General features: G+C 36.0%; 7 protein-coding genes across 25 annotated transcripts in view; 3 read left to right on the forward strand and 4 right to left on the reverse strand.

Annotated features, from left to right (window-relative positions):
• The first annotated feature begins 353 nt into the window (after window positions 1-353).
• LOC128873730 (MYND-type zinc finger-containing chromatin reader ZMYND8) lies at window positions 354-5,691 on the forward strand. Of its 3 annotated transcripts, XM_054117510.1 has the most exons (8): window positions 354-514; window positions 604-783; window positions 1,379-1,685; window positions 1,752-1,879; window positions 2,031-2,349; window positions 2,443-2,623; window positions 2,723-4,855; window positions 5,096-5,691. In XM_054117510.1, exons 3-8 carry the CDS (start codon window positions 1,419-1,421, stop codon window positions 5,446-5,448), a joined length of 3,381 nt encoding a protein of 1,126 aa, XP_053973485.1. In that variant the 5' UTR covers window positions 354-514; window positions 604-783; window positions 1,379-1,418; the 3' UTR covers window positions 5,449-5,691. The 3 variants fall into 3 exon arrangements, with proteins under 3 accessions (XP_053973485.1, XP_053973483.1, XP_053973484.1); XM_054117508.1 differs by having other exon boundaries at window positions 1,379-1,879; XM_054117509.1 differs by lacking the exons at window positions 354-514; window positions 604-783 and adding an exon at window positions 790-932 and having other exon boundaries at window positions 1,379-1,879.
• A 177-nt stretch (window positions 5,692-5,868) lies between these two features.
• Window positions 5,869-7,619, reverse strand: LOC128873738 (40S ribosomal protein S8). Its single transcript, XM_054117530.1, has 5 exons — window positions 7,497-7,619; window positions 6,996-7,126; window positions 6,514-6,765; window positions 6,308-6,437; window positions 5,869-6,028 (listed from the first exon to the last, which is right to left on the reverse strand). The coding sequence occupies exons 1-5, from the start codon at window positions 7,498-7,500 to the stop codon at window positions 5,919-5,921; spliced, it is 627 nt and encodes a 208-aa protein (XP_053973505.1). The 5' UTR covers window positions 7,501-7,619; the 3' UTR covers window positions 5,869-5,918.
• Window positions 7,494-17,753, reverse strand: LOC128873734 (prolactin-releasing peptide receptor-like). Of its 11 annotated transcripts, XM_054117525.1 has the most exons (5): window positions 15,400-17,753; window positions 14,587-14,698; window positions 13,293-14,498; window positions 12,551-12,803; window positions 11,577-11,717 (listed from the first exon to the last, which is right to left on the reverse strand). In XM_054117525.1, exons 3-4 carry the CDS (start codon window positions 14,244-14,246, stop codon window positions 12,576-12,578), a joined length of 1,182 nt encoding a protein of 393 aa, XP_053973500.1. In that variant the 5' UTR covers window positions 14,247-14,498; window positions 14,587-14,698; window positions 15,400-17,753; the 3' UTR covers window positions 11,577-11,717; window positions 12,551-12,575. The 11 variants fall into 11 exon arrangements, 10 of the variants coding, with proteins under 10 accessions (XP_053973502.1, XP_053973497.1, XP_053973500.1 ...); XM_054117526.1 differs by lacking the exon at window positions 14,587-14,698; XM_054117523.1 differs by having other exon boundaries at window positions 13,293-14,698.
• LOC128873735 (N-alpha-acetyltransferase 30-like) lies at window positions 7,872-11,423 on the forward strand. 3 transcript variants are annotated; one of them, XR_008456476.1, is made up of 5 exons: window positions 7,872-8,461; window positions 8,787-8,962; window positions 9,107-10,744; window positions 10,885-11,190; window positions 11,281-11,423. XR_008456476.1 is itself a non-coding variant. In XM_054117528.1 (3 exons), the coding sequence occupies exons 1-3, from the start codon at window positions 8,257-8,259 to the stop codon at window positions 9,422-9,424; spliced, it is 699 nt and encodes a 232-aa protein (XP_053973503.1). In that variant the 5' UTR covers window positions 7,872-8,256; the 3' UTR covers window positions 9,425-10,860. The 3 variants fall into 3 exon arrangements, 1 of the variants encoding a protein (XP_053973503.1); XR_008456475.1 differs by lacking the exon at window positions 11,281-11,423 and having other exon boundaries at window positions 10,885-11,256; XM_054117528.1 differs by lacking the exons at window positions 10,885-11,190; window positions 11,281-11,423 and having other exon boundaries at window positions 9,107-10,860.
• Window positions 17,754-17,894: 141 nt separating the features above from the next.
• Window positions 17,895-20,013, reverse strand: LOC128873737 (autophagy-related protein 101). The gene is made up of 2 exons (XM_054117529.1): window positions 19,116-20,013; window positions 17,895-18,936 (listed from the first exon to the last, which is right to left on the reverse strand). Exon 2 carries the CDS (start codon window positions 18,926-18,928, stop codon window positions 18,272-18,274), a length of 657 nt encoding a protein of 218 aa, XP_053973504.1. The 5' UTR covers window positions 18,929-18,936; window positions 19,116-20,013; the 3' UTR covers window positions 17,895-18,271.
• Window positions 20,014-20,781: 768 nt separating this feature from the next.
• The window catches only part of LOC128873729 (adenylate cyclase type 2), a 16,741-nt gene continuing 13,030 nt past the window's right edge, over window positions 20,782-24,492 (reverse strand). For 4 of the 5 annotated variants that reach the window (XM_054117505.1, XM_054117502.1, XM_054117501.1 and 1 more), the window contains 5 exons: window positions 22,217-22,323; window positions 21,870-22,140; window positions 21,522-21,787; window positions 21,112-21,225; window positions 20,782-21,036 (listed from right to left, as the gene is read on the reverse strand). In XM_054117505.1, coding sequence (XP_053973480.1) covers window positions 20,905-21,036; window positions 21,112-21,225; window positions 21,522-21,787; window positions 21,870-22,140; window positions 22,217-22,323 — 890 coding nt within the window. In that variant the 3' untranslated portion in view covers window positions 20,782-20,904. Of the gene's footprint in view, window positions 21,037-21,111; window positions 21,226-21,521; window positions 21,788-21,869; window positions 22,141-22,216; window positions 22,324-24,492 lie in introns of those variants that run through there. The other variant, XM_054117506.1, reaches the window with a different exon arrangement.
• Window positions 22,449-24,103, forward strand: LOC128873739 (mediator of RNA polymerase II transcription subunit 10). The gene is made up of 3 exons (XM_054117532.1): window positions 22,449-23,505; window positions 23,632-23,715; window positions 23,794-24,103. The coding sequence occupies exons 1-3, from the start codon at window positions 23,384-23,386 to the stop codon at window positions 23,981-23,983; spliced, it is 396 nt and encodes a 131-aa protein (XP_053973507.1). The 5' UTR covers window positions 22,449-23,383; the 3' UTR covers window positions 23,984-24,103.

Raw genomic sequence — 24,492 nt, forward strand, 5'->3', positions numbered from 1 at the left:
TACCCCCCATTTCCGGCTCCTCCCCGAGTTTTGGGACACCCTGTATACATACAGCAGTTACAGCAATTTACAGAGTAGAAAGTACAGCAGAGTACAAATACAGATACAGTATATCACGTCCTGATCATACATTCCAATTCGTGCAGTATAACATAACCTAATACTCGGAACAGTAAATAACGCTACGTTGCAACGCTACGTTTTTTATTTATTTCGTGTCTTATTTGCCAAGAAATGTAATGAGATTTATTAATAACGCGATCGCCAAATGTTATTTGTTCATAATATTCGAATACGTAATGTGTGAAATAAAATATTTTTATTTTTAATAAAAGAAAAACAAAATAGATCGGTCAAATCAGCATATATCATCATCGCAGAATGATACCTACAGTGTTTGAAAAATGCATAATTAGTTTATACGATGCATATATTATATACGCAAATAATTAAACAAATAACTTTTATATATATACGTACACATACAAGTAATACAAGTGTACAAATAATATAGGTACGTATAGCTACGTAAAATAATATTATATTATTAAAAATGTAATAATTTAGGAGACAAAAAAACTTGATGACCGTTATTTCCAATAGCTTGTAAATACGAACAAATACGAAGCGATGCAAAGTACCGCGCAGTAGCAGTACCACATGTTCTATTAACTAAAAATATTGTCGAAAGATGGAGACACCGGTATTCACAAAGCAAAGCAAATATTCAGGAGGGGAGCAGGAATGCTAATGTTTTTTTGATGTAATGTCGTATTGGTAATGGTAAGTGATATATCTCGCTTATCCATGTTGTTTGGAATTTGTATGGAAAGTGGTTTATTCGACTCGTAGAACATATTTCAGACATCATAAAATATTTAAAACATTTTTACCATTCAAATACTTGAATTCGTATACGAACTACATTAATGGTAATTATCTTGTCTGTATCCATTATAATATAGGATATAGTCTAGTGCACTTTTGTATAGTTACTATTAATGTATACTATACGAAACTATCGTCAATCAATATGTATTACAAAAGCTGTGTTCCAAAAGCATTTATCGATCATGTCTACTATATAAATTTTCATTATTTTCTTCTCTTTAATGCGTAGTATTGTTGTGTAATACCATGGATCATAGTATATAATATAAACAAAATTTCTATGAACGCAAACACTTTTTTTTTATAGCGTTAGTACCTTTCCAATTTTAATGCATTTGAAAATGAATAAATGATTGATAAATAAAAGATCAATGTTGTTTAATGTAATTTGATGGCGCGCGCGTGCGTACACAAACATGTATGTATAGATACATTTTTGTTTGTTTACACAGTTCTTAATCACTTTCTTTTTATTTCTATGTTTAAGTAAACATATACGTTGAAGTAAATGCATACAATGTGTCAAAATGACATCCATAGAAGTCGAAGGAAGTATCACGAGTTCTCTACATCTAGAAAGTCCAGCTTTGCCAGAACCACGAAAGGAAAGTTCACAAGTATCGAATATTCAAAAAACACAAAGTGCATCCATCGATGAATCTTGCAAGGAAAACGATAAAATGGTAATTGCAGATACAACCGATAGTATTAAAGATGTAACAGATACTACAAACTGTGATAAGACGAGAAACGAAAATAAGAATCAAAATGAGAATGAGAAGGAGGAGGAGGAGGTGATTATTTTAGAAAATGATAAGGAAAAAGTTAATTGTAACATAGATAAAATAGAATGTGTTCAGAATACAGGAAAATCAGATACAATATCGAATGTGTTGAAAAATGATTCCAAGATTAATAAGAGTGATGATACAAAAGAGACTACAGCTAGGAGTGGAAATCATTTGAAAAGAAAGCAACGAAACTTTGCGTGAGTGTAAATTTTGCCTTTAATATATTTTTTTCTTTTAATTTTGATAGATGTAAGCCAGAAGAAAGCATTTCAGGTTGATATGCGACTAATTATAGTAATCGGTACCGTAGTTTCTTCTTAATTTAAAAAAAGTAAATTGGCTTTTCAGTACTCAAGAAGGAGATTCACTTTCAGAGGAGAATAATTCTAGAAGTAAACGAAAACGAAAAAATACGAGCGATAGATTTTGTTGGCGGTGTCATAAAGAATCTGTAGAAGCACACTGTAGCGCTTGTCCTCGATCGTGGCATCGCAGGTGCATAGGGATGCAACCACCGTCTACTGAGAATTGGATATGTGGAGAATGTGCAGCTATTTTACAAGCAGAGAATGCAGAAACCCGTTCTACGGCTATGGCACAATTATCTGTCGACCAGTTATGTTTATTGTTAAAGCACGTGGTTGAAATAATGAGGGAATATCCTGGTGTATGTATCTCAACGATTTCTCAACGGTTTGCGTTTACATTTTCTTATTGTCGATCTATTTGAATTTCAACGGTATCTTTTGATTTATTATAGTCGGAACCATTCTGGAAACCGGTCCAACTATCCGAAGCTCCGAATTACCTAGAGTACGTAGTGAAACCAATGGATTTGAGTCTTTTGGAATCAAACGTACAGGCAAAACTCTACGGCAGTACAGATGCGTTTATGGCCGATGCTAAATGGATACAGCATAACTGCATTGTATTTAATACGTGTACGTAAGTTAGCATTTAAAAATTAAGTTGATTAGGTAAGTATAGTAGTTAGCGAAACCAGCAATAGGAATTTCAATGATTAAATTTACATTACGCAGGCGGTGGTGTGTATACCGACACATCTAAATTAACAAATGCCGCGAAACAGGTAATTAAATTGGCACGGCAGGAAGTATCAGAAATCGAAGCTTGTCCCGATTGTTATGCTCATGGAAGGAACTTGCCAAGACCACAGCCGTCGTGGTTTATCGAACCCTGTTGTCGTCCCCATCCACTCGTGTGGGCCAAATTGAAAGGATTTCCGTTCTGGCCAGCAAAAGCTATGCCTCGAATAAACTCTCAAGGTTTCGTAGACGTACGTTTCTTTGGTGAACACGATCGGGCGTGGGTGCCACCGCGAGACTTGTACTTGTATTCCGAAGAACCACCTGTTCCATTACCGCGTAAACGGAGATTGGATATGGAAGAATGCGTCAGAGAAATTACTCGACATTGTCGAAAGCTCGAACTTGTATTTGGTCAGTTTAAGTTTGCACCTCCAAAGGTGCAATACAATCCACATGACCCAATGCAAATAAAATTATTGTTACCAAATTATGATCCTCTTTGCTCGAATAACTGTGCACCTTCGCAATTTTTGCTTCCCAAGAAAAAGACATTTCTGAAAAAACGACAACAACAACAGCAACACGTTAAAAATAAGACACAAAACAATTTCGAGAAAGCAGACAATTCTAATATTGAAAATAAGACGTCGATTGATTCTGACGCAAGTACCGAGGAAAGCAAAAGCAAAGATAAATTATCGAAAGTACAAAAATCCGATCACTCAAACGAAGTTGAATTAATTTTAATTACGCGAGAGGGTTCGAGTATTTCGACGAGTTTAAACGAAACGATAGAAAAAGAACAACAACAATACCACAAGGAGGAGAACAAAAGACTTGATAAAAATCCATCAACAAATAATTCAAAGTTAGCGAAGAAAGAGGAGGCGAAACCAGGTACAAGTAAAACTAATGCAAACGATATAAACGAAAGTAACGCGAGCGGTAAGCGCGATCCAAGTGAAAAAAACGTGATACTAGAACGAAATAATAATAATTCGGAAATAGTAACGAACGATAATATGAAACCATTAACGTGTTTGGATAAGGACTCGATAGAGGATATCCAAACGCTTAAGATGGAATCGTCTCTCTTAAAAATGAACATTAACGAAAAAGAAGAAGACTCCAACCAAAATTGTTCAAACTCTCAAAGAAATAGCATTAAAGGAATTAAAAACGTAGGAAAAGTTTACAAACCAAAAACTAGAATGGTTGATAAAGTGAACGCTGAGAAAGCATTGAGATCAATCACGAGCGAACAACATAAGAGATTAACAACGACAGAATCAACAGTTTCGGTTAAAAAGGCCAATGTAATATCATTGTCGTCGTCATCATCGTCATCGTCATCGTCGTCGTCGTCGTTGTCGTTATCATCATCATCATCATCATCATCATCATCATCATCATCATCATCGTCGTCATCGTCATCGTCACTTGATGTTTCAAAAAATTCTTACAACAATTTAATATCATCTGATTCGATATCAGCAACTAATAAACCTCAAGTTGACATCGGTGACGTTCATCAGATAACTAAAAAAAATTCTTTGGATCAGTCCGTTGCATTATTTTTAGTTGTAAACAATAATTTACCCGATGTCGTTAAGAAATCTATTAGTGGTGGTGGTGGTGGTTTGTCGTTAGGTGAAAAAGAAAAAATTAATCATGTTCAAACAGTTCAACAAGTACGAAAAGACACATTGATAACGTCGCATCCGAAAAAAGAGAGTAAAGCTAGAAAATCGTTTCCTAATTCCAATTCAAAGTCTCGCATTTCTCAACCACCTGTATCGGTCTCGTCGGCAAATGCATTGTCAAATTCAATCGATTCCATGGTCTATATTCCGGCTCATCAAACTGAAAACTGTATCGAATATCAAATGCTTCCACCGGAAGCAGGACCTGTTAGCGCTCGTTTATATCACGGTGCTCATGATTTGGCCCGAAAAATGGCTGAGTTGATGGAGGAGGCATATAAACAAGCAACTCAAGAGAATCAGAATTGTGAAAACGCTACATCCGAGAACCATCAAGCGACAGTTCATTTTTTACGATTACAAATAGAGCGTATGAGATGGCAGCATCAACAACAACTTGCCGAACTGAAACACAACACTGGTATGTCATTCATTCATTATTATTATTATAATATCCTTGGTAGTTATTGTTAAATCTTACTCGTTGAATTGGTAATACGTTTTTTCGTTATCCAATGAAATTCAAACTGTACAAGGCTTTTTTTGTTATAAATTTTGACCGTAAGGGGTGGAGGGACAAGAACAAATGTACGCTACTACCCTATTTAATATTTCTATGTGATTAGAATAGGGTAATTTTTAACTATATTTCCGGTTGCAGATCGAATATTAAGAGAAATGAAGGCAAGTCTAGAAGCTGAACGATTGCGGGCTATCGAAGAAACTCGTAGGGAAACCGAAGAAGAAAAATTACGATGTATCGAAGAAATAAAACGCAAACAATGGTGTGCAATGTGCGGTCGAGAAGCATTGTTTTATTGCTGTTGGAATACAGCATATTGCGATTATCCTTGTCAACAGTCTCATTGGCCAACGCATATGAGAACATGCGCTCAAAAACCTTCGTTCACTACTATTGTTACTAGTTCTGCTACAAATTCGAGTCAACAGCAGACAATGCCGAGACTTGTGATAAATACACAGCATGCGACATCAAATATATGGAGAGCTTAGAATGCATTAATGGCTACTAAATGCCTGAAATTTATGTGAAAAGTTTAATAAATTATAAATACATGTTCTTTAAGTTCTGGTAATATCGTTAAATTTTTATTCCATCGCTGTTGTCTTTTGTCTTTTCATATAAGTGGTATAATTTTATTATTACAATGTTACGCGAACTAGCACTTTGTACGACATTTTTTGTATTGTAAAGATGCAATTGCTAAAAAATAAAGAATATTTATTGAGGGAGTATTCTGTTGTGTTTAATGCTTAACAAAGACAAAGATTTTCTTCTCGTATAAAAGTAAGTAATTGTTAAACGCGAAAGGAGCTAAAGAAGGTAGTTTAATATTCGTTTATATAGGAGTTTTTAAACATGCGTAGGATATATTGGCACATCATTTATGAATGTTTAGTTGGTTCAGTCAGTTTCTGCTTTATACAGATGTTTTTTTTATTTTCTTGTTGTAGTTACATGTTTATTTAGCTTTTTTGCTTTTAATCTTTCTCATATAAAATTCAAGTTCCTTTCCCTCGAGTATGTAACCATCTGCACGACCACATTGTCCTGGTCTACTTGCTATACAAGCTGAAATTCATATGTAAATTTATATATATTTAAATTTACTTTTCGTATTATCTTAGTAAAATCTTAATTTCAATTATCTCCAATTCTTGGTGTCTTATGAAAAAACAACTATAGAGCGAACCGCTATTATTTTACTCGTGTAACGAGGACAAATAGTAAAGTTACGACAATTTAACAAATATCAATTAATTGAAATTAATTGAGCTACACGCTGCTACATGTTCCGTAGAGTTGATATTAAAATTATACGAAAGTAATTGCACATGAAATATAGCATACCAAGTACACGTCCCGTAGCAAATTGTTCTTCCAGAGGAGGTTCTACTTTGGCGAAACGTTGCCTTACTTTATACTTGGCTTCCGCTTTCTTCGAACGTTTCTTATTCAAAACTTCTTCCTCTGCTTCTGTCTGTACACACATTCGATTTCCTTTCTTGTTATAATATTTAATTAACGATAATATAAAAAAAAGTTGAAATACCCACCAATTTAGCACCTCGTTTTCTGCCCAATGGTAAAACATAGTGACTTTCGTACCACTGTCTGAAAGGTGTTGCATCGATAGTGACGATTGCATTCTTCACTAGAGTCTTTGTTCTTACCAATTCGTTATTCGACGCATTGTAAACCACGTCGATAATACGTGTTTTTCTTGTAGTACATTCCGAACCCCATGAAAAATTTCCTGTGTCTAAACGAAGTGCTCTGTACTTCTTATTACCTCCTCGCGTACGTACCTAATGTACAATGAAACAGACAAAATTCCAAAGAGTTACGATAAAAACACGTAGTATTTGATATACATACATATATATATATATATAGTTTGCTTCAGTACGCTGTGAGATTTAGGTCGACAACACATTGTTCAGAGTAGGTAAAGGTATTCATCATATCATCTCGTAATAGTATCGTGGTATTGTTGCCAGTAGAAAAGATATTCTTACAAAGCACTATGTAACATTACCGTATGAATACGCTGAGTTCCAAGCTTGGTGTTTGCAGCTGGCCGTCCTAATTCGAACTTTCTCTTTTTACGGATGGGCTTCCTTTTGCCACCAGTTGCTCGCCTTTTATGCCAATGGTCACGAGAAATACCTGTAAAACAATATCTTTTTCATTTCCTAGATACTAAAATAAACATAGCCGTGTAAGTTGTATAAAATGAATTTTACAGTAAAATATATGGAATAACGCGGAGTTAATATATAAGAAATTGAAAAACGAGAAAAATAGGAGAAAAATAGGAGAAAAATAACAAATATGTCAAATTAACAAAGCAAGAATCGATGCCACTGATTAATGGGTTTTTAAGTTTTCATACTACACTTAGAGGGGTAATATGCGTATAAACTATAAAAATAGATGTTACCGTAAACTACTAATAGTTGATCATTGATGATGTTCTAATAGAAAAGAAGGATTGAAACCGATAAAGATAAAAATTGTATAAAATCGAGCATCTTACCCATGTTGTCTTGGTCCAAAAGGAACTTGAATCTACAAAAGTGTAGTAAGCCTTTTCGTTACTTCCGGTGTTCCGTTCGCCACTAATGCGAGCGTCCTCTTGTAGCAATAAAATCAACTATAATAAACATGATTTACTTTATCTTTTCATTATTTTTAGTAATATTTTTGTATTTGTCATTCAGAAAGCAACTTACTTTCTATTCGTTTACAATACGATTTTCAAGTTCATAACACAATTGTATGCTTTAATACAATAACGATGACAATAATTAAGACATAATGTCCGTGTCCGTGGTGTTGTCGAATGGTCATGAACACCCACCTTTATAGAAGCATTGCAATTTACAATTGAAGCTACTTTCTCATGTACATACATAAGAATTTCTCTTCTGTTCAGTTCTGTTCATCTGTTGTGGCCTGTGGTCTCGTATAAAAGTCGATACTTACATATACGGTATATTGGTATATAGCAATATAGTGACCTGACCAATGGTGGCAATGGTGTCTATTGTTTAGCGGTTACGTCGAATTTCTTTTTTTTATATATTTATAACATTGAAAAAACGTGAAATCTAGCATAATTATGAAAATTCGATTGAAGAATTTCCGACGCAACTAAACATTCTGATGCCACATAGTTGGTACATGACATGTAAAATTTTGAAAAATAATATACACTGTATATACGTACATACAGTACCTTCAGAAACGGGAAACGGGAAGATTGGGGATTTAAAAATTTGGCCAAGTTAAGAGAAATGGAAAGCATTAAGATGGACAGCGGGACAGATATAAACGAATCGGAAACTCAGCAAAGTAACATCGAAGAGAAGAAGGAAAATTGCCTGACAAATATTACTACTCTAGACATTAAATCTCGACTTAGTCTGAAAACGATTCAAGTGTACGAAGAGCCGCATACAAATGGAATACCACCTCGACAAGGTCATTTAAACCAACACGGTATGAGAATTTTGTATCTACACATTGTTGTTTTTACAAGGAGTATCTAACTCGAATGCCCTTGAAGAAAGGATAGCGAAGCCATAGCGTTGTGCAACTTATAATTACAGTAGGCGAGAAAAACATCGAATACAAGATATTGCATCGTTATTACTAAGCGTTTAGGGATTAAGTTGAAACTAATTTTTAGATAGAATCTATATAATCGATGTTTTTATACTGTTAACTTTGTTACGAAACATACTCTCTTTATACTGTTAACTTTGTTACGAAAATTATACTCTCGTAAATATATTCTTATCGTTTCCTCCTTGTATGTATTTAGACGAGGCAGAAACATTGTCATTGGAACATAAAAGCGGTAACATACAATACGTTAGTTACACAAGCGAACTGCAAATGCCTAACATTATGCACTTAATACAAAAGGATTTAAGCGAACCTTATTCCATTTACACGTATAGATATTTTATTCACAATTGGCCAAAATTGTGCTTCTTGGTATGTATATTTGCAAAAATGTCTAATATACAGATGACCTTTGCATAACGCGGTTTCCTATTTTTTACGAGCTTATATGCTTGTAGATTTATTTATCTGGTAGATGTAGAATTTATAGAAAATTGTTGCTTTTTGTTCGTCAAGGCAATGCATGGTGACGAGTGTGTCGGTGCCATTGTTTGCAAGCTGGATATTCATAGAAAGGTGATAAAACGTGGATATATTGCAATGTTAGCCGTTGATGTGAAATATCGAAAGCGAAAGGTCGGATCAAATTTGGTAAGACGAGCGATTCAAGCAATGATGGAAGATAATGCGGATGAAGTAGTTCTGGAAACGGAAATTACTAATCGGCCGGCGCTACGTTTATATGAAAATCTAGGCTTTGTACGCGATAAACGTTTGTTTCGGTATTATTTGAACGGTGTAGATGCTCTGAGGTTAAAATTATGGCTCAGATGAAATTTATCTGTATATATGTATACATATACATATTTTATATAATTCAAATATCAAAGAGAAGAAATAATATTTATCTTCCATAACGTCGAAGGATACGTAATGTTAATGCCAAAGAAGTTGTCGATTGTATGGATGCAAGGATTTTTATTTCGAACGAAGGTAACACTTTACATCGTGTATCGGGTATCGTTTAATGTTATGCAATGTTAAAGTTGACAATTAATTTTCTTGCCACAATATGGCGTTGCATCGTTCGTCGCTGATACGTAAACATGATAGAGTGTTAATGACGTATGGTTGATAACGTATGGTTCTTGATCTTACCGGCACGACTAGTTAATTATTTCCAAAGTAGATATATTCTCTTTGGCATTAACATTTATTGGGATAGATCACACTTGTGGTCTAAGAGTATAAAATTGAAAAGTGATAGTGGAAAGAAGATCGATACTGCGAAAGGACGGTTGTCGCAAATGATAATTGTATTATTTCATGTCTTACATTACAAGAATGTGTACATGCATCGATACCATTGAAATAACAAATGTAAAATTAATTTTCAATCGATGTCTACGGCATACGTAAAATTGGCAAGTATGCCGGTGAAATTCAAATTAAGCTCCTGGTGTTCTGAATTACGATAAATGTACTATATACCACCATTTGGTGGAGCGATGAAGACGGCGGACACATTATAAATTGTAAATTGTAATGCAGGGATCGGCACTCTTGCTCCATGAAGCAAGTGGGCTTCTCCCCACTGCGATAGCTCTGTCAAGTCCTAGGAAGAGAGAAAGAGAGTGTGGGGGTTGTTGCGTAGATGAGGAGTGGGGGAAGCTGAACGCTATGTTCTTCTAGAACGGCGATCTGTCGATTTTCCGCAGCCTGCATTAGAAGATTATAACTTATAACTATACGTACACGCAGGTTCGTGTATCAGTTTATCGTCTCCGTTACTCCAGCATTTGCTTCATTTGGCGACATGGTAACATTCGTCGTAATTACCAAAACACAATTATGTCTATGAATTTTGATAGAAACAAGATAGTCGTTTAATCAGGTAAAATTGGTCTGTTTACAATGAACCGGGGTGGACTGTAAATATGAGCTTAGCTTGGAATAGCCTGATGTATAGGTATGTATAAATGTATCGTTTTACGTTTGTGTATGCGTGGCGAAGAGGGAAACGAAATAATAACTGGATATAATATATGTAAGTCGATTGTGTCGGGTTCTGCATCTTTACGAACATACGTAACATGGAGTGTAAAGGAAAAAATGATGATTGGTGATTAGCCAAATGAAAATATTCCGAGAAAGGTACCGTTTACTTGTCAATGTCTTTCTTTGTATAAAATAAATATGAGGCATAGATTGTATAATGTAATTATTAGGATGTGTAAGATTGTTAATAAAAATACGAACATGTTTTTAGACTGGACTACTTTTACTGTTTGCAGCAAATTTGATGGAAAAATGCGAGTGTAAATGATGGTCATAAAATGAAAATGGCACAATTCGATTGTGTTCGATCATGCTCTCGGTCATTCCAACTGTCACTCGATAAACGTTTCTCGTAAGATGGACTCGAATCGAATTACCGCAATCATTTGCCAACATAATGAGAAGTTATTGCGGAATTGTAATCGGAGACGAGCGAAAGGGGAGAAAGAAATTGCCCTCGAGAATAGTCAACGATCGAATCGAGGCCGAGACGACGATCCATTCTTAGCTTTTATCAATTGCTTTTCAATGTTTTTAACCATGTATGTATGTATGTATATATGTATATGTATGTAGGTACTCGAAAGTTACTAAAAAGGACGTTACCACTTATAATCGAATATTTTCGTTAGAGTGACGAATGAACGCAAAAGCTGTTGTTGCGATAGTTTCCAATGACAGCGCTAATAGTTTCAATTCCAAGACTCGTTCTCATGGTAAGCGTAGAGTTGCTTCTGTAACATCAGAGATGAGTTATCGTCAAAGATGAACGTTCCTAATAGACAACAAATAGATAGACAGCTGGAGAGAAAGAGTTGATTAAAAACGAAAATAAGACATATATTTCACCTCTGTCGTCCCATTGTACCTTTTCTCCATCGTTTAATGTTTAAGAGCTTTCGAGCAGCTGTGTATACATAATATTCCAGATAACACAGCTGTTGTTGGTCGACCAACAGGATGGCTTGTCTTTTAACCGGTTTCGTACGTACGTGCAATATTCTTTATTTCGTTATAGTATTTAGTTAATCGATTTCGTTGATCGAACGATCTATACGTTCCACCGCAGCTAAAATGGAACGAAGAGGAACGAAATTGAATGGCCGGCCGGCGAAAAAGTGAAAGTAGCGGAGCAGAAGAGCAGAAGAGCAGAAGAAGCAAAGGTACATACGAAGGCAAAGTGCGAGCGACGATAGCGAATGATAACAAACGATAATGGACGATAACATACAAAGGAAAGTACGTGTAATCTTGATGTCGTGTAAGTACTTTGGAAATCTATTGAAAATGTTGTACGTAGTGTGGCGTGGCAAGTATACGTACAATATACATACATACATACATACATATGTTGTACATATAATCGATTCTAGACTTGAGATAATTAAACAAGTTGAACTTTTTTCGACAACAGCTTAGAACAGCTAGAACTTTCTTTTCTCGTTAAAAATTGCCTCTAAAATGATGTAGCGAAAGTTATACAATCCCAGTTTTCAAATTGTATGAATCCGAGCTCGTAATTACAAGATTGACGCTTAAAGAGGGCCGTGGGGTTCTAGAGAAAGCGATCTTTGTTTTATATTTGAATAAAATGTCCAGTTTGAATGATGAAATCATGTTCGGACACTGCACTCTCGTCGCGCATCGATTTATCGACGATTTTCACCGTCCCGCGCGTTTCACTGTCTTGGCTATCTTGTCATTGTAATAGAATTGTATAGAAAATCCTAGCAAGAGGAGTGTTGCGAATGAACGCTTGTCCAGAAATAATGAATTCAGGCTACACAACGAGAAAAAAAGTAAGAAAGCAAACAAGAAAAGAATTATACCGAGTTTGATGATAAAACGTTGTAGTAGGGATACGGATACACGTAACTAAATAGGATAAGAAATTGGTCTTACCAAGATCGAGCTACAGAGAGTCGGGTTACAGAATTTCAGCAGCCTCGTGGAGGACTCTTGGCGCGTTGGCAGTCACCGTATCGAGAACAATCAATTCGCATAGCTCTTGATTCGGTGTTTTGTTCCGAGCATGACTCGGTAGCAAAGATTCCTGAAGAGTGTTGTTACCAGCATTACACGCATTATCGTTTCGGAATCTTCCGGTGGTTGTTGGAGCTGGAGCATTAGCGGTGCTCGAGAAACACGGTAGTACCTTGAAAAGAATTCAGAAAAATGAAGCTCGCGTGAAAATGGACGCATTTCGTTGTTACCTTTCGATCATTTCGAGTAATTGAAAGATCGTCGACTTGTCGAGTCGAAGAGATTACATATACGCTGGTGGGTAGGTATAGTTTACAAAATCAATTATAAGTTGTTGCGTGGTTGAGTAATTGAAAATACAACAAAAACGAGATCGTCTCACTCTTCGCGGTTAGAAATGGAGAATACAAAACAAATGAAGAGTAGCTAGTTTGTTTTAGAAATTTTCCTGAAAATTTCGTTACGATATCGAACTGAACTGAACTCGAGTGAAATGAAGTGAAGTGAAGTGAAGTGAAGTGACGTGAAGTGAAGTGAAATCGCTGTCAGCTGTCAACTGTCAACTATTTATTAACTATTTATTGATTATAGGTGGGAAAGCATCGTCGGCGTCGAGTCGAAAATACGAGCGATTGAAATGTTTCGATCGAATGATTCGTACTTGCTTAAATTCTTTGCGAAAGTTCTCGTTGAGCCAAGCGTAAAGGAACGGGTTGTAACAAGTGCTGCTCATGGCGAGGCAATGCGTCATGAAAAAGCAAAGTCTGTAATAGGACCAATCGTTGGCGGCCGAATAAAAGTCATCGACAACGTTGATGATGTTGAGAGGTAGCCAAGAAATGGCAAATATAGTGACCATGGCTATCAACATCCGGTTTGTTCGTCGTTTTCTCTCTCTATCGGCTTCTTTACTCTTGTTGGGTATCTTGGTGCCAGGTTTCGATCTGATTCGATCGTTCAACTTGATCGATATGCGAGTGTAGCAGAACGCGATCACGAAGAAGGGTAAGACGAATTGAAGTATCGAGGTGACGGAGCTGAAGATTTTGCGAAACCGTTCGGACGGCCAATGCTCCTCGCAAAAAGCGTATGGTTCTTCCAAGTGCATGTAAAGCCCGTATGGCAGGGTAACCAATAAAGCCACTATCCAGATACCAACGATCACGGCCAGGCAAACATCGATCTTCATACGAGGATGAAACGGGTATATGATCACCATGAATCTATCGATCGCGATGCTCGACAAAGTCAATGTACTGATATAAACGCTAACACCTTGAGCGTACGGCACCAAGTGACAGAGGGTTTTACCGAATATCCAACCGCCCAAAAACGTGTATAGAGGCGTAAACGGAACCGCCAGCACGCAAAGCAACACGTCGCTCAGCGCCAAATTTGTGATAAATAAATTCGTTACCGTCTGCATTTGACGATTTCGTGCTACGACGAAGCACACCAACGCGTTCCCGAACACACCCAGTACAAAGATATTTCCGTAGAAAATATAAAAAATTACTTGCACTATAACGTCCGAAGTCGCGTCATTTTCCACGCTCGAACGACTCGAGTCGTTCTTCTCCGACCAAATATCCACGAAAATTGTCGCATTAATCATTCTTCTTTCACGATCTTATTTTCTCTTTTTCTTCTCGCGCCCTTCAAACTCGTATCCGTATCATTCCATTTTCCATTTTGGCTCCTTTTCCATTTCCCTTAATCATCTCTGCTCTTTCTTTGCATAACTAATTTTTCGAAACCTCTTTCGAAACCTCTTTCGAAACCTCTTTCTCTCGAGAAATTAACAAGAAAGCTTTACATTCTTCACAGCTTCGCACTCTTTTACACATATAGTATTCCTACTTGTCATCTGAAATCAAGGTATACTATGTCAAGTAAATATATGTATAAATGCCTCTCCTATCTAGGTTCCATCTATCGTTCTTTTCCTATCGAACCTCATCCTTCTCTTTGTACTTGGACGTCTACTCGAAGCTCAACTTTGACTCGAACGCATCGTTTTCCGCTCGTTAACCTCCACCTTTGAGTCGCTCGAATCGGACGAGCTATCTTAAAAATAGTAAAATCTTACGTTTATCGAGGTTACCGAGTTAAAAACGGTTCCTGAAAATAGAACAGAATCACGTGATCACGTCTAATCGTTTAATCGTAACCGTAAACCGATACAAAAATTCAAAATTAGACAATTCATTTCTGTTTAAACGAATAAATTCTGTCGACGATTTCGCGTAACAATTATTAAATTAATATCGAAAGCTTCAAAAGGCTTGACTTTGAGCCACCTGTTGAAGATTACACATGTTAGCTTCCTTCGGGTTTCTTTTTGTTAATGTTACGTAAAAGGTCACGCAAGGAAGAACGGAAAGACGAAAGATAAGAGACGAGAAACGGGAGAAAAGAAAAAGAGAGTTTATAAATCGTTAAATTATTTGCACGACATTTTCTAGGAATCTTGAATAACGAACAGTTTACGACGCAACGATACAACCATGTTCTTTCAACTTGCTATATTCCGCGTTGGTGATAAATTTGAAAAAAGATTCAAGTTATCGAAAGTATACAATCTTGGCAAGTTTTAGTTGAATTGATTATAAAAAAAACGTGGAACAGTGATTTTTCCAATCGTTTCTTCCGCCTATCTTTAGTGGTTCTTTCGACGAAACTGAATCTGAACGAAAAGCATATGGGCCACTCGAGGTGTCCTAGAGTACGAGTTACGATATTACACTCTGTGAATATCAACGACTCACTCGCGCAACGACATACAACGTTAGCTACACCGAAAGGTATCCAAGGCGACGCCAGTCGACAAGCAGTCCAGCCTTTTCGATCGACAACTGAGAATGGAAAATCGCTGGTGAACCTAAGCAGACCAGCCGCCGTTTCGTCGCGCACGCGTCCACATTATCATCGGCCTCGGTTAATTATTCTTTATTCAGCTCTTTTCCTCGAGCCCATCGTCCGTCGTTCGTTATCCGCGCAGTACTTATCCTGCTATATTCTTCACCTTTTCCTTCTTGCTTTTAAAAAGCACATAACACATACACATGCATACGTAATAAAATGCCCCTTGTAAAATACGGTAATTTATTAAGAGTGAAACGTTTATCCTCGTAGTTTCCATGATAAATCAAGTCTAAAGCATTTCCATTACCTTATTACAATACAGCTACGCAACACTTTTCTCACTATTTCGATATCTCGCAATTTACACGTTACCATTAATTCTTATTACTTATACGTGTACCTATCTGTATCTATGTATGCGCATATATATACACAATATTTACTTTAATGGAAACGCAAATACACCTTAGTGCTATACTTGATAACTTGGCGCATATTATTTTAATTTGTCTTAAAATGATTTCATAAATCTTGAATTGCACGTGTATCTACGTCTAGTCGCTCTTTTCACATTTCCACTTTCCTTTCATCATTCTTTTCTTTATACAGTTCTCTCTCTCTCTCTCTATATATATATATCGTACACGCGCAATTTGTATATATGCAAAAATATACATGTATCAACTTGCTCGTGTACGAATAACAGGCACGCAATTACCAAGTTTCGTCCAAGGTGCACAATGTCCAACAAATCCGAGAAATACGTGAGCGAATACTTTTGTATGCTTCTATCGTGTAATTTGGTAGGATCGCTTGGAATCGCAACAGAGATTACGTCGCTAAATCTTATAGCCACGATTTGCTAGAAATATTCGGATACGTTCGAACCCGTACTCGCAGCAATCAGCTACTGGATGGGTAACGTATTCGGAAAATTGATGGTTGTATAAAAATATGAAAGGATCGTTCTATTTCGAAGGACATTTGTGTTTCTTCGGATCCGATGGATATCACGAAACATCCTGTACGCATATTTCATCGGTATATCATACATTTTTGCGTGTGCGCATTTTTACACGACGAGAACATCGTGTTACATTGCCACTACATCGCACTTACAATTACAATTAATGTCCATAGAACGAAATTCCATTTTCACGCAAATTATTCGTATCGCTTCGCTTTTTATTTTACAAACACGACACTTAAGCAAAAATTTCAACTCGAGGACAAATCTTTCCTATACATATATGTATATGGTATCGTAAGTAACTATCTGTGAACCACTTTAAAATCGTTTCAATCTCTTCTAATCTCGATCCACGATTCTTTTTTCTTGCCAACTCAATCGTTCGATCACACGACCGCTATTTCAATGTTAATCAACTACGTTCAATTGTTTATACTTCGACCGATATGTCACGTTCCCCGTTAAAACATGTACATATATGTATATGTATATGTATATGTGTATAACACATATTTATATTTATCTCTGTTATATTGTACTCTATTGTTTAGAAGAATTACCAGTCTGTACCTAACCGAATAAGTTTGAATACGTGTATACATATACGTCAACATGCGTAACGTATATCCGCATACGGTATTTAACGTAGCCTGTACGATGCTCGGAGAACGCATGCCTTCGCGAATTATACAAAAATAGTATAATTTCGATTAGCAACAGATCAGAATTTCAACGATAATTTTACTTCCGACACATTTTAACAATTTGCAATTTCCAACTTTTCTAAAAAGTATGTTAAAAACGTAAACATACCATTAAACTTATACATTCACATAACTAAGCCTTCTGTAAGATCTGTAACTGTTTCCATACGACGAGCATAATACTTGTTCCATGTACCGTGTATAGTTTTCAAAGACTGACGATATCTCGTATAATATTCCGAATTTTCCAACGGAAACGATACGTAAGTAACTACGATACGAGAATAAACATTCCAATGTTTATTTACATCCATAATAAATGATGGCTATACGCGTTAAAATACATTTATTGCCTGTCAAATTACTTTCTTTAAAACAAACTCTTACCACGAGGAAATTTTCAAAGAAACAAAAAAGATGAACGTTTCTGAAATTGCATTACGTTAACAAGACATTAGAAAAACTTGTCATTCTTTTGCTAATAATGCTAATAACAATCAAACATATGAATAAATTAGAATTTTTTTAGACTACAAAGAGACATGTGCTATTTAACATGCAATCGACAAACTTATGCAACGGTACTGCATAGACAGAAACGGTTCATACACGGAAATTTAACAACTGTACACGATTCGTTTCTTTGTACTATAGAAATTTTACAAATATTTCAGGTCTATATAATTGCAATTATCGTAAATATTAGTCTGATTTTCCTGACAAGTATTGTCGGCACAGAACTTGTATTTACACGGATCGTAACGTAAACGATGTTGTTGTAACGCGCACACCAGATATCATTCTATTCCATTTCATTTCCAGATCTCACGCTTGACGAGTTGTTATATGTATAGATAACAGATATGGACGACATTTCTTTGAAAATTTAGTATGTAAAATGTAGCACAACCAACACTTGGCAACTAACGATACAAGAAATTAAAATGATAGAAAGGCAAGCGTATACGCGAATCGAAACTCGATACGACAAGTAAACTTCTTCTATTTCCAACGAGCGTTTCCCAAAGTTTTTTATTTAAAGGAATTCGCGTCGTAGATGTAGCGTTACGCTACAACACCCCTGTAAGACGACGAACACGACTAAATAGATAACGTCTCTTTGATCAGCTTCTTCATCGTATTACCCATTGTTGTACTCGACGGACTAGACGTTGTAAACGATAATTTAAACAAATACGGTTGTATATCCGGATACGAAGTATCGAATATCAGATCTAATTCGGCTTGATTTGGCATTTTAGGAAGATAATCGTGACGATTCATTACTTCCGTTATGTAAAGAATTTTATCCGTTAATAAATCGCCAACTTTTTCCCTGCATATCTGTCTTTCGTGCTCTGTCGCTAATTTTATTAGTTCCAAACGTACTGTCCATACTTCCCATGGTATGCATTCCGGTTGAAAGGGCCAACGATTTTTCTTCTTCTGAAAGAATTCCAAGGATATTTGGCCCGAACCTGGACTATCGGTGGAACGTAAAGCTTCGGAAAAACCTGATATTTCACGTTTCAATGTTTGGTCCAGGTGCACAGACGAACAACACACGTAAGTAAAATCGATGAAATCACAGTCGACGTCTTGGTATCCCACAGTGCCTACCGAATAGCTGCCTTCTTGTTTGTATTTGAATTTACCAAGACTCCTATGAAAAAGAACGCTGTGGAAAATACTCGCTACCGCATCGTCCACTTGTCGGCCCTCCATACTTAATTCGAACAATTGAGTTCTCGCATTCATGGTGATTCCTATACAACAAGATTTAAATACTGAGGAATGCGCTACATGAAATTTACGTAAAGGACTATTATGAATATGTCGTGATTTAATTAGAATAAAGTGATAAGTACGATGAACAATAAAGTTGAAAAAATTAATTTTAAAGATGACAATAAAGAAAATGTGATTACGTCGATCACGTTCTAACCTCGTAAGAGCAGTGGTAAAAACGATGATTAACAGTGGAGACTTGCTGTGATACTGGATGATATTTGGTCATCTTTTGGTTGTAAAAAATTGTCCAATATTGTTCCAAAATACAATGAAATAATCAATAAATAACGTCATACAAGTAACTTTCTACATTCTTTATAGAGTTTTACGACTAAATTATCCGACACGGATATATACTCGCATTGAAATAAAGGAGCAAAAATGAAGAATAAGATTTTTTGCTCCTTTGGATACCTTATTCACACATTTACGTAACAACGGTTAGGAAAATGTTGTGTCTTTGATAAATAAGCATAATGTTGCTTAAATTGTCGAGAGTAACTTTAATTTACTTCCCCGTTCGTTTTCCTTTCGGTCTGATTAATGTACTTTTATTTTCACGTTTCTCGTGATATTTACTTGAAATAAATTTCATTTATTGTCGGTTCGAACATCAACAATGCGTCATAGAATCCGATTAATTCTTCCATGAAGAATTTCGTTGAGCTTTAAGCTGTCTTTTTTCTTGAATACCTACACAACCACTTGCACTGCTATTACCATTACCATGACCACACTGCTGTGGCCGTGGCTGACTTGTACTACCACTGCCACCACTGTATAACCACTTTATCGTTTAAATTCATCCGTTATTCTATCACCTTTATCTTCTTAGTTCTCGTTAAATACTGTTCATTTTCAAGTTACTTTTCGAATAAATTTCTACGTCTGTGATAATCGTCCTGTGAAAATGATTCATTCGGACCAACAAGTTGTAGACTCTACAGACCTCTTTTGTAGGTAAACAACAGCTGTCCGAGCTGTCCTCGCGACACGCGCCATTTTACAATCTACATATTTCTCCTGTTCCCGTTCCCGTTCCCGTTCCCGTCCCGTCCCGTCCCGTCCCGTCCCGTCCCGTCCACCGCTGTCCTTCTCAATTCATTCCATGTACATATCTATTTACCTGTATGTTGCTATATTCTATATCGTACTCTACGCAACTGTACGTATGAAAGTATAACAAGTAAAAGTATGCATGCATCATGCATCCTGTACCGCTGTATTCTATGGTTTTGTATATGTTATCATCCGCAATTGACCTCACGAGGTCGCTACAAAGCATATTTTAAAATATCCAAACGAAAGTTATCCGATTATCGGCTTCGACATTATTCGACGCCAATCAAAACACCAACCAAAATTTCTCTATAAAATAGGCCTCTTGGTTGGTGCCGGAACTAGTGGTTTTCTTCTAGAGGGGAAATTGATTGTTCTTCGTTTTCGGTCACAGTGTACATCGGTTCACTGATATTGATATCAATTTCATAGGTAACACCATAACCGTACTAGAGTAGACGTGTGGTAACGCTAATTAAATATTGTATATTCTAGATAAAGTACCAAGTATAAAAGCACCTAAAAGTATGGTTATTACTAAAAGGCGCCATCTATCGGTAAAAACATTTTAACCATTTGTTTTTAATTACATCTATGTACCATCTAGTACCAGTTGCCAGCTTCTTACACCATGCATCAACTAAACTGACATCGATATCCACGTTAAAAAATTTATTAATTTTTATATTTAATAAACAGGAAGAAATTAATAAGTTACTCGGAGAAAGGAGCATGTATAAAAATGTTCTTCTACGAATGCATTCTGTACAGTCACGTATATTTGCATATTTGCTAAAATAGGAAAACAATCTACAACCTAAAATTCCATCCTTCATATTTTTCCCTCCTAATCAAATCTATACAATTAAGCGTCAATCTTAATTTTATTTATTCTTATTATTTTTAATATTTTTACCAAGTATTTCAGCACACGCAGAATTTATATCGGGATACTGATACTGAAATCCTAATTTTTGTACACGTTTCGGTATAACTTTTTGTCCTTCCAAAATAATCTGAAAAGGAGTTAGTATAGTATCGCTGAAAACAGTGAAACTAGCAGTGTAAATGGACATTTTTTTTTTACTAACTGTTGCTCGTTCTTTGTTTAAAAGGATACTCAAAACAAAGCTTGGTACAGGAATAAGCGCAGGTCTCCGCATTGTCGTTGCAAATACCTTCGTAAATTCTTTGTTTGTCACGATCTATCGATAATATTTACGAAAATTATTGTGGAGGAATGTTAGGCTAACAGATAGATTTAATAATATGTATTACGCGTGCGAATTATATTTAACTAAAATTAACAAAATACAAGAAATACGTTCCGATGTACACACTCCGTAAAGACCCTCTTCGACTATATTTCTTTCAAACCGTTTGAACTGGTAGCCTGTACGTTTGTTATCATCGGAATACAGTCGCTTCTCATACCTACCTTATATTATATACATGTATAGACTCTAGAAAACTTGAAAGAAATTGAATTTAAGTCAATCACCTGTGGAGCAACTCCGTTTAATATGCCATGTACATTTTTGTTTCTAAGCGAAAACAAGAACATGTTAACTAAATCCGTTATGTGTATCCAAGGCATGTACTGATTTCCATTACCGATAGGACCACCCAAACCAACAAAAAATGGTAGATATATTTGTTTAATCATACCACCATTTTTTCCCAATACTACTCCAGATCTGATAGTAACTTGTCTGATAGTACTATCTTGCGGAAGTTGCGCGGCTGCTTCCCACTCGTGACAAAGTTCTAATGCGTTAAATAATAATTTCAATGTAATATAATCTGCATAATAAAAGTCTGCAAAATTAAATACAAACTATGAATTTACCTGATAAAAAATCATATTTTTCGCACTTGCTTTCTTCCGTATATTCTGTGTCGTTTGGTTTATAATAAGCTACCCCGGAAATTGTTGCAAAAATATCAGCTTTGGTATTAACTATAGCTTTAGCTAAGATTTGTGTTGTTCTCACTCGACTATTTATGACGTTTTGCTTAAATCCTTCCGACCATCGTTGTTTAGGGTCGAGTACGTCTTGTCCAGCGACATTAATCACAGCACTTGTGTTTTCAGGTAAACCATAATATTCTAAATCATGCTGCGTATCGTACATCATATATTGAAATTATCCAATTATACATATACGAGCGAGCGTATCAGATTGTTTGTCTTACCCATGTCATTCGGTTAGGACCAGGCATTCGAGAAATGCACGTACACGAAATTCCTTGACTAGATAACGACTTAATTATGTTTGTTCCGATAAAGCCTGTACCACCACCTGAGACAATAACAACAACATAACCCTTATCTCTGATAGAATTATCGAAATTATCCAGTTAATAAGAATTTTCTAAACGAGAATAAACTTGCCTATAACTACGTGTTTCAGAGTCATGTTATAAAAAAAAATAAATCTACTTTAAAATGTATGTAGAATACTGCTTTTTAAGTAGGACTAGAACTAGAACGTGACAACAATAACAACGTTGAACGTTACGTCTTGGTCATTGGTTCGTAGAAAAACGAAAACAGCTTTTCTTACATAAGAAACAGAATAACACTTTATTTACTAGACAACAAACAATAAGTAACAATAACAAATAAAACGGATGAAACACGTGACTAATACTTGAAAATAATACGCTGCGGAAAATAATACTACTCAACATTCAACACTGCTCAATGCTCAATCATGCTCAATGATGCTCAACCATGCTCAACCTCAACAGTGAAGAAACACGAATGCACGAAGGAGAGCAAAGAGAGGAACGGAGAGGAGAGACAGTCCTTTTTTCGAAGATAATCTTATTGTTAGAATTTGGACAATATCCCTTGGAAAGTTCCTACTCAAAGGGTCAGAACAGAAAACCATTCAAGTTAAACGCTTACGGTACGACTTACATTGGGTTACATCATTTAGTAATTAGAATTACAATTAGTATGATCAAAATAGCACAAAAGAATAATGTGTGCAGTGATAAGTGATGGTGCAGGTGGTAGTTGGTAGCAAGCAGGGAGTCCAGGCGCACGTATTACAAGTTGGTACAAAGTTTGTAATGTCGCGTGCAAAAATAATATTTCTTGAAACGACGAAAATCCTTTAAATTGCATCTGCACTTACTCTGGCTTACTTTCTTTTAAATAATTTAAAGCAATTTAAAAAAACCCGCTACTGTATGTATGCATACACGCGCATTTTAGTTGGGTGAATTTTTCCCACGCGGCACTAGAAACTTTGTGTACGTGACCTTGGTACAAGCAGGCAAGCAGTATGTATGTATTACATATCCGACACATACACATACAACATATACGGCATGAAAGATGAAATATAAAAAATGGCGTCGGCACTAGAAAATTTAGAAACACAGTTGGAACTTTTTATTGAAAATGTAAGACAAATACGAATTATTGTGAGTGACTTTCAACCTCAAGGACAGAATGTATTGAATCAGAAGATGTAAGTATTCTAAAACTTAAACATTCGTATTTATGAAAGGTTAAGTTGATGAAAGGTTAACCGATTGTTATTTGTAAAGACTGACTGAAAGTTGATTACAATGAAAATAACAATTTTTGTTTGTAGTCAAGGTTTGGTAAATGGTTTACAAGAAATAGACAAACTCAAGTCTCAGGTTCAGGATGTCCATGTACCTTTGGAGGTTTTCGAGTAACTATATACAGCTTAACGATATTAGAATCCAGAACCAGAGTTAAAATGAGCATTAATTAATGTACTTAATTACAGTTATATCGATCAAGGCAGAAATCCTCAGCTGTATACGAAAGACTGTATAGAAAAAGCATTAACCAAAAATGAACAAGTAAAAGGCAAAATAGATGCGTATCGTAAATTCAAAGCAAATATGTTAGTAGAATTAACTAGAGTGTTTCCACATGAATTGGCTAAATATAGAGCGATACGGGGCGACGAATGAAAAAGTAATTCGCCGATATCCTTGTCCGCTTTCCTTTCATTAATTTCTGTATCTGATCGTAATCATGTATCATGGATATTTATTAATGAAAAAAATGAAACAGAAGAAATTGAAAAAAGATTTTATTTACGTTACACGCATCCCAGAAGAAATATATACGCGTAATGCCAAATGTTACAAATAAGTTGTACAGTAAATTTATTTATGCAGCAACAATGCAGCGACATACATACAGGGTGTCCCAAAAGTGTTGGAGTTCCTTGAAAGGGGTGGTTCGGGAGGTGATTTGAAACAACTTTTTCCTTTGCGAAAATGTCCGATGGGGCTTCGTTAAGCAGATATTAACGGAAAACACTGACCAATCAGAGCGCGCGTATACCGTTGGTGCTGCCGTGTTAGCGAAGGCTACGAAGGCATCGAAGGACCTTGACGCGGCCGCCTAGCGCGTAGCCTTCGCTACCGCGGCAGCACCAACGGTATACGCGCGCTCTGATTGGTCAGTGTTTTCC

Source organism: Hylaeus volcanicus, chromosome 3 (assembly GCF_026283585.1).
Source record: "Hylaeus volcanicus isolate JK05 chromosome 3, UHH_iyHylVolc1.0_haploid, whole genome shotgun sequence".
NCBI lineage: Eukaryota > Metazoa > Arthropoda > Insecta > Hymenoptera > Colletidae > Hylaeus > Hylaeus volcanicus.

Excerpts from the sequence above, each read along its gene's own strand:
- LOC128873735 (XM_054117528.1), top strand. The coding sequence starts at position 8,257 with ATGGAAAGCATTAAGATGGACAGCGGGACAGATATAAACGAATCGGAA. Across the intron at positions 8,462-8,786 it reads AGGTCATTTAAACCAACACG|ACGAGGCAGAAACATTGTCA; the intron begins GTATGAGAATTT and ends GTATGTATTTAG. Across the intron at positions 8,963-9,106 it reads GGCCAAAATTGTGCTTCTTG|GCAATGCATGGTGACGAGTG; the intron begins GTATGTATATTT and ends TTGTTCGTCAAG.
- LOC128873734 (XM_054117527.1), bottom strand. The coding sequence starts at position 14,246 with ATGATTAATGCGACAATTTTCGTGGATATTTGGTCGGAGAAGAACGAC. Across the intron at positions 12,804-13,292 it reads TTCGCAAAGAATTTAAGCAA|GTACTACCGTGTTTCTCGAG; the intron begins GTACGAATCATT and ends ATTCTTTTCAAG.
- LOC128873737 (XM_054117529.1), bottom strand. The coding sequence starts at position 18,928 with ATGAATGCGAGAACTCAATTGTTCGAATTAAGTATGGAGGGCCGACAA.
- LOC128873738 (XM_054117530.1), bottom strand. Across the intron at positions 6,766-6,995 it reads GAACTCAGCGTATTCATACG|GTACGTACGCGAGGAGGTAA; the intron begins GTAATGTTACAT and ends ATTGTACATTAG. Across the intron at positions 6,438-6,513 it reads GAAAACGAGGTGCTAAATTG|ACAGAAGCAGAGGAAGAAGT; the intron begins GTGGGTATTTCA and ends ATGTGTGTACAG.
- LOC128873730 (XM_054117508.1), top strand. The coding sequence starts at position 1,419 with ATGACATCCATAGAAGTCGAAGGAAGTATCACGAGTTCTCTACATCTA. Across the intron at positions 1,880-2,030 it reads AGAAAGCAACGAAACTTTGC|TACTCAAGAAGGAGATTCAC; the intron begins GTGAGTGTAAAT and ends TTGGCTTTTCAG. Across the intron at positions 2,624-2,722 it reads CTGCATTGTATTTAATACGT|GCGGTGGTGTGTATACCGAC; the intron begins GTACGTAAGTTA and ends TACATTACGCAG.
- LOC128873739 (XM_054117532.1), top strand. The coding sequence starts at position 23,384 with ATGGCGTCGGCACTAGAAAATTTAGAAACACAGTTGGAACTTTTTATT. Across the intron at positions 23,506-23,631 it reads AATGTATTGAATCAGAAGAT|TCAAGGTTTGGTAAATGGTT; the intron begins GTAAGTATTCTA and ends TTTTGTTTGTAG. Across the intron at positions 23,716-23,793 it reads GTACCTTTGGAGGTTTTCGA|TTATATCGATCAAGGCAGAA; the intron begins GTAACTATATAC and ends ACTTAATTACAG.